Source organism: Erigeron canadensis, chromosome 1 (genome assembly GCF_010389155.1).
Source record: "Erigeron canadensis isolate Cc75 chromosome 1, C_canadensis_v1, whole genome shotgun sequence".
Classification (NCBI taxonomy): Eukaryota; Viridiplantae; Streptophyta; class Magnoliopsida; order Asterales; family Asteraceae; genus Erigeron; species Erigeron canadensis.
This window is the reverse complement of record NC_057761.1, coordinates 51,002,908-51,010,954: the sequence shown is the minus strand read 5'-3', so window position 1 is coordinate 51,010,954 and position 8,047 is coordinate 51,002,908. Positions and strand designations below refer to the sequence as shown.

Below are 8,047 nucleotides of genomic sequence, written 5' to 3'. Positions count from 1 at the left end.
AACTCTCACATACCAATATTTTAATATTTTGAATAAATGTTTGGCCTCCCATGATTTTTATGGTTTAAATAAAGGTATATGAGAGGATTTTTTACCCTACTGAAGTGCCTAACAGTCTCATATTTTTTTCCCCATTGTATATATAGTTGTTACTTGGTACCTTAAATGGAAAAGCAATAGTATTCGAATCTTTATGTAATATAAACAAATTAAATATTTGAATCAACAAGGTAGATTAAATATAATGAAATTCTTGGAATGTTCTGATTTGTCACACATTTTTATCTTTCTTAAACCTTTATATAAGTTAACTCTTTTTTTAATGTAACTATTTGTGTTTGCAAAAACATATCTTTCGTTATAAATAAGAAATTAAAGCTATGTTTTCATCTCAATCTAGTTTTTTCATATCAAGATTAGTTTTTCATATCAAGACTAGTTATCTTAGACCTATATTTACCGTCTAAAGTTTGAACCTCATTAGATCTACACTATCGTGCGGGAACCGTGTAACCCCGTAAACCCTCCCTTAATTATGACTCGGGATTGTACACAAGCTAGGCCCAAATCCTTAATTGTCTTAGAATATTTCACGAAGTAATGAAAGCAAAACTCGAACCTGAATACTTTCATTTCTATAATAATAATCTTCCACCAACTTCATTTCGCTTGATTCAGTCTAGCTAGTACTTGTTTTTGTTTTTTTAATTTTTTAATTTTTTGTATATTTTGTTACACATCATATAGTATGTTACCGTATTTAATATGTGACCGACTCATTAATATCGTTATGTTACAATATTTAACATAACTATTGAAAACCTTTCGGCTCTGTATTTAAGTGTGGATCTATTAATAATGATCTTGAGAATAAAAAACAAATGCAATAATACAGATAACAAGGAATTAAATATAGAGTTAGTCCAAATCTGTAACGATTATCAAGGTTGTTTGGCAAAGAATTTATATAAAAGTTTGTTTTCAACGACAACGATGTCATGTTTTGTATCTTATTAGTAAATTTAAAAAAATACGTACATAATTTATCTATCCATGTTCCTACCATCATATATTTTAATGTACTAAATTAATAGTTTCAATAAACTAATAAATTAACCCTAGCTCAGATTATTATATTCTATGTTCATATAATATTTGGATACAAACCCCACCTTTGATATAAATTAATATTTTAATACTATAAATTAAATAAACTAAGCACGTTAACGTGCCTGGTTTAATACAAGCAAAGAAGATAAGTCCAATTTTAAATACGTCATTACAGGTAAAATGAGCAATTGGGTTTTTAATTAATGTTGTGTCAAAAGACGAGCTTAGCCTTAAAGTCTTACTAATCATGCCCAATGTGCAAGTTTGAAATGCACGACTTACATTTTGAGTTGATGTTCTAGTTATCAATAATACTTTGGAAACAAAGTCCACCACCTCTCTTGTATAGGACTCATAATAGTAGCTGTAGATGATTGGACTTTGGACATCCTTAACTAAAGCAATCAGGCTGTTTTATATATGTGAATTGTACTTGATTCTAGTCCCGTAAAATATACACGGTAAAACAAAAAAAAATTTTTTTTTGTTAAAATGCTTATAATTGTTTTATACAAGTAGTGATATTTTAGACATATGTATACACATCTATAAAATTTAAAACTATGTATATGGTTAAGATGTGTTTTATGGCTAACATTGATGTCATTACAAGAAAAATGTCGATTAATAACCATTTTGTTTAGTGACAACTAAAATTTGGTCACTAATAACCTTATTTAGTTACCATTCAAAAAAAATGGTCACTAAACAAAGTTAGTGGCCAAAATTTTTTGGTCTTTAAAAAAATTTAGCGTCGGACCTTTAGTGACGAAAAGTGACTACCCTAATTTTGTTTAAAGACGAAAAAATGTTATTCTTTTTGCCACTAATTTTGTTTAGTGACCACTTCTTTTAATGGTAACTAAAAAAGGTTATTAGTAAGCAAATTTTAGTTGTCTTTAAGAAAATAGGTCACCAATCGACATTTTTCTTGTAGTGTGTGATTGATCTATATCTCTCGTCAAAATACGCACTATCTCTTCTCTGTGACAATTGCAACCACCACCATCTTTGATCATAACCAGCATCTTCAATCACCACAAAGGGTGGAGTCCATACCATAGATCATCACGAGATCACCCCTACTATCTCCCCTAGTCCCCTTGATGAATACTTTTAAAGGCAGAGCCTATATTGAATCACATTATGATTATTGATTCGCTAGAGTAGATTGGACGGCGAAGGCGATGGTGATAAGCAACGACGGCCTGTGATGTGGAAGAATGATAGTGGTCGTTATGGTATTCTTGGTCATTGATTTTGTCTAATCCAAAAACTGGGATTCTTCCATTAGTTTCCAACCTTTTCTATGTTTTAACAGATCACAATCAGTACAAGTATTATAGAGTATATTCTTATTGTTAGTTGTGAAACCGATTATCTAAAAGTGATAGTTTACATAACACCAAGTAAATGCTCCATATTATTTGAACTCTCTTATGTATACATTAAAAGATGATAGTGCGGTTTAAAAGTCACAATAATCAAGAATGCTTGCATGCTTTGAAGTTCGGTTTACAATTACAGATAGTACAATTTACGAGTATAAAATAACCCTCATTTAATTAAAGTATGGTTGTTTGATTTATAGCAATTGATAACACTTGCGAGACAAAAAACAATTACGGATCTAGGACCGAGTAACAGCAGGTTCACTATGTATTATTCTCCTGGCCCATTTTAGAAAAAACTGAAACTTTTATGATAAATACACTAACACAAAAAATATCATGTGTTTCACGGACACAATGGTGTCAATGCTCGACATAATAGACTGGATGTTTGATATAGACACCAACCATCGAGTTATGAATATTATCAGTTGACCGATATTTTGGTTGCATTCACGGAGCAGTAGTCTAAGAGGGATCATATATATAGTCCAAACTTGGATAGTGTCTGGGATATCGTATGATCCGTACATGGCTTTGAAAACGCCATTTCCGATTACCATTTTCACATCAACTAAACCACTGAAAACAAAACACAGATCACCTAATAGAAAAAAAACGGAACTAGAAACAACCAACAAATTTTTATGTTAACAAACAGTTAAGAGTAGTAGACAGATAAGGTGATCATTGATCCATTGAAAGCAAAAGAGATTACAAAGTTGAACTTACAAAGAGAGGGAGAGGCACATAACAACATTAGTTCACATATTTATTTTAGTTCTTGATGATCAAAAGAGTTCAGAGTTCATTAAAAACGTCTCTTGGATACTTCCTCTTCTTTGCTTCAAGATTCTGATCACACTCAAATTCAACACTTCCAAGCTGAAGCCGTCATCAGCTCGCGATTCTGCCAACAAAGAACAAGCGCCGCCTGCCTCTTTTCTATGTGAAATCCATGAACTTGCATCCTCTTTACCACACAATCCGCTTGCGTTTCTGCAAAGTTGCTAAAAAGGACAGGGGAGTACCCTCCGGCAGTATACAGTGACTTCCAGTGTGGCATTGGCTCGGGTGATTGAAGTTTACCCAACACCATATGTTCAATATGTGGCTGAAATAGGAATCGTTCAATCTTGTTTGACACATCCGAAACAACATGTGAACCATCAATGGAATCCAATAAAACCTCAAAGTATTGGAGACCTTGGAGAAGGTAATGTGGGAAGGGTAGATCCGTCCTTTCACAACCGCGATCAAGTGACACCACAATTGCTGGAGAAAGTTGCTTAATGAAATGGAGAATCGATGGAATTGCAGCCAAGTGTGTGAAAGCCGACCAAATTGGGAAATTCACAGCGATTGTTTCGTTTCCTGATACCAAAAACGACCGTGGATCAAACGAATCAAAGTTCACAACTTCAAGCTCGAAAGAGATCCCGATTTCTTGAGCAAATTGTGACAAGTTTTCGTGCATGAGTGCAAGTTCAATCGGGTGATGCGTTGAAGGTGAAGCGAAAGCAGTGATTTTCAATGAACAACCACCATTGTTTTTTGTAGGCAGTTCCTGAATGAAAGAAGACCATTGTGCACCAAACCCAATATCAAAATCAATGATATGAATGTTTTTCGCATCACCAATAGCTTCTAGAATAGTCTGATTTGAAGTGAAATTCATAAACTGAATAATTGGTGAAACTTCAGAAAACATTTTATAAGCACCCATCTTGAACATACCATTAAACGGTTGAACGTTTTTATTTGGATTCAGATTAGACTGAAGTTGAAGTTGCAAAGCTTCTTTAAAATAAAAAGCTGCCCTTTGAAACGGCTTATTTGGTGCTGAAGCCGAAGCAAACTGGTGATTGAGCCGCGCCAATATCCCTTGCGCGTGTGAGAAGTTCCCAGATAGCATTAGCTCAGCCGCTGCGAATAGCTGGTCACAGATAACCTGGTACTGGTGATGATGGTGGTGGTTGTTATTGTTAACCGGAGAAACCGCACTGTGTGGTGGTTCTTGTTTCGCAACCAACAACGGTTTCTTGTTAAGCAACTCATGACCCGGATTCGATATCAAACCTTTCTGAAAACCCAAATTGGAAACCGAATCTTTCACAAAACCAACATCACAAACCGCCGTTTTCTCAACATTCTGACGGAAAACCGGAACTTTTTGAAAACCCGGATGCTGGTGAAACTGAGTTTGGTTTAAAACCAGTTGTGGGTTTTGATCAGGGTTACAAAAAGGTAGGAAATTTGCGTTTTGCGGCGAAAAATGTGAAACGAAAGTAGTTTCTTGGATTTGTCCATTGTGTTCAATCTGGTTACTTTGTAAAAGCTGTTGAAGGCTTAAATTAGTATCATCTAAGTCACCCGAAATCCACCGTAGAGACTGATCTTGTGTCCCATTGGATTCAGATAACAAATTTTCCCAATCTTCTAAACCAACACCAAATCTTTGTTGTTGAAGTTCAAATTCAGCCGGAATAGGCTGCAACTCCGGCCAATCATCTTTCCGACCATTATCAACATTAGCCAAAAAATTCGAAACATACCCAGAAATACCCATGTCTTGAGGAACAGAATCTGGCCATTTCTGTGGGTTATCGGTTCCACCTAGTGAAGGTGTAGTGTTGGCGGTGGTGGTTGCGCCGCCGTTGAAGGAGGAAGATAGTGTGGAAGTCGAGGTGGATGGGCTGGGGCTCCGGCGGGTGTCAAGAACTGAGATTGGTTCATTATTATTGCTACCAAAACTGCCTTCTTTTAATTTATTGTTATTATTATTATTTGGTTCTAATAAAGAAGGTGGAAAAGCTGCTGCAACTTCAAATGCCATACCTCTCATCTGTTACTAAAAAAAAAAAAATTTGTAAGAACATGAATAAGAATTAAACATATGGAAACCCTTGAAATATTAAAAAAAATTAAGCTATATTTTGGGGGATTTATAGATATTTTTTTTTTTTGGGGGGGGGGGGGGGGGGGGGGGGTTCATTGAACTTACTTTCTGTTTATATATATACTAAAAACTGAGAGCAACTACTTAGTTAATAACTTAATATGGCAATTAAGAGCTAGCAAAAGTTTTAAGGAAAAACCTTGAAATGATTGAAATTTTTTGTGTGGGTATTCAAGATTTGGAACATTAAGGTAGATTTAATGAAAAAAGAAAAGAAAAGAGAGAACAAATTCTTGAACCCATCACAAAGAAATGACCAACAAAGAAGAACAAATTTACCGAAATATTGATTTTTTTTGTACAAAATCATGAAAAGTTTGAGGTCAATTTTCAGATTTGGAGCTCCAAAAAGAAGAAATTGTTGCAAAAACAACTAAAACAAATCTACAGTTTAATTTTTGTGCAACAGTTTATTATATATTTGTTTTTCTCAACAATTTACTTCAAGCTTTTAATTACAAATAAAAATCAAATTCATTGAACTCACCAAAAGAAGAAATTGGCAACATAGTAATCCAAAAATGAAACCTTTTATTGTGGGTTTACAAGCTTTAATGAAACTTGGCTAAATTCATACAAAATCCACTAAAAAGACAAATAATTAACACATGAAGAATGGGAACTAGTGAACAACTTTCAATATTCTTGATTTTTTTCAGTTCAAAATGATAATTTTTTATGGGTATCATAGATTTAAAGCTTTGAGATAATGGGTAGCTCATTTAAGCAGCAAAAGATAACAATAAAGTAAAATAATAAAAAATAAAATTCTACCTCAGAAAAAGAAGTAATTAACAAATAAGAAGAACAAGTTTCAAGAAATCTTTGCCTTTTAGAGCAAAAAGATGAGAACTTTATGTCTATGATTTGGTTCAAGATTTGAAATCTGGAAACCCTGAAAGAGTTTAAAGAAAAAAAAAAAGGACTCATTAGTGTAACACAAACCTTTTATCTTCATATCACTATTTGAGCTCCATCTTTTTACAAACAATTTGCTTCTTCTGGTTGTAGTTTGAAAAAAAAGATAAGAAAAAACAGAGTTTCTCTCTCTTATTGTGTGTTTGTGTGTGTGTGTGTGTGTGTTTTTCTCTCTCTAGAAAATTGAGAGAAAGGGTGTAGATGGCCTTGGCCTTTCACTTGGGTTCTGCCTCTATCCTGTTGTAGGAGTCCTGTGGTGTCCCTTCTTGTTTTCTGCCATGGATGTATGTGTCCATCATTTAATTAAAAAAGAAAAGAAAAAAAAAATACTAAAATAAAAGTTCATTTACTTCTCTCTCTCACTTCATCAAAGAAAATGACATGGTTAAATATTTTGGTTTTGAGTTTTTTCCTTTGTTGTTTAGATATACACACAATTGATATTTTGCACCAAGTTAATTCACATTGGATTATTTATTTGGGTCCACTCTCAATAAATCAATGGTTTTGTACTTTTTTAAGTTTTAATTTAAGCTTTAGCTATTTATTTATTAATAGACAAAAACACCAACTACAAACGGTTGAGAAAAAGGTATAAGTTCTAATTTTTAAGAACTCGTTGTTTACTGTTTAGCTTCAACTAATTTTACCAACCATGGTTTATATATATTCAGAATTAGTGTTAGAATTTAACTGACAAGTTGCATAAAATCTACTATTAAAGAATTAGAATATTAGATAAGCTCAGAAAGATATGTATTACGATGAGCCCAAATTCTATATGAATGTTTGCATCGTTTCAAGAGGAAAACTAGTGTCAATCGATATTAAAGCTTGTAAACCTTTTATTGTGTATTAATAACTTCACTAGATTTCACCTAATGTTTTTGATCGGATGTTTTGCCTGAACATTTCCATTCGGGTAATGATCACTCCTCCTAAATTATTAGACTAAAAATACTCCTAATTAATAGGATTGTGACATGTGGAAAATCAGGGGGTGAGATTAGAAAATAGAATTATTGGATTCCATGTGTTAACAAGTAGATATATTATGAGGATTTTTAGGAGGATTGGTTAGGAGTATTTATCATTTTCCTTTCCATTCAAGTGGCTCTTTCTTTTTGTTTTCATACTTATATTGTTATGTTATGTAAAATTCATAAATTGAATGAAAGTATATATTATATCGTTAATTAAAGTTATTTACTTTTTTGTTTTGTCATAAACATAAACTACTTTCATGGTTATCTAGTACATATCATTTTGAAATCTTTACAAAAGGTTTTATTTTCTGTATAAGTATTTTCTTTAAAAGCAAGATCTTTTCTTGATACTCGCCCAATATTTTAATTTACAAATATCTATAATCCCTTATAAAATATCTTATACTCCTTATTTTAGAAAATTTAGCAATCTTTTCATAATTAGACAAATACCCTACCAAGATTTAATTCACACATTACTTCTAATTTTATATTTCTAAACATAATCAGACAAACACCCTACCAAGATCTAATACATAGTCACCGACTCACTTCTTTCTATCCTTATTATTTACACACACACATATCGATTCCTCTCTCACTTTTTTATATTATCATCACCGTTTAATTGCCGCAACGCGCGAGCACCAAAATCTATGAATATTTTATGGTATGTTCACTAT

The 8,047-nt window shown here is 32.8% G+C and overlaps 1 protein-coding gene across 2 annotated transcripts; it reads right to left on the bottom strand.

The window, feature by feature from the left end:
- Positions 1-3,172: 3,172 nt before the first annotated feature.
- On the bottom strand, positions 3,173-6,676 carry LOC122583216 (scarecrow-like protein 27). Of its 2 annotated transcripts, none has more exons than XM_043755643.1 (2): positions 6,406-6,676; positions 3,173-5,352 (listed from the first exon to the last, which is right to left on the bottom strand). In XM_043755643.1, the coding sequence occupies exon 2, from the start codon at positions 5,344-5,346 to the stop codon at positions 3,373-3,375; it is 1,974 nt and encodes a 657-aa protein (XP_043611578.1). In that variant the 5' UTR covers positions 5,347-5,352; positions 6,406-6,676; the 3' UTR covers positions 3,173-3,372. The 2 variants fall into 2 exon arrangements, with proteins under 2 accessions (XP_043611578.1, XP_043611584.1); XM_043755649.1 differs by having other exon boundaries at positions 3,173-5,346.
- Between the last annotated feature and the right edge of the window lie 1,371 nt (positions 6,677-8,047).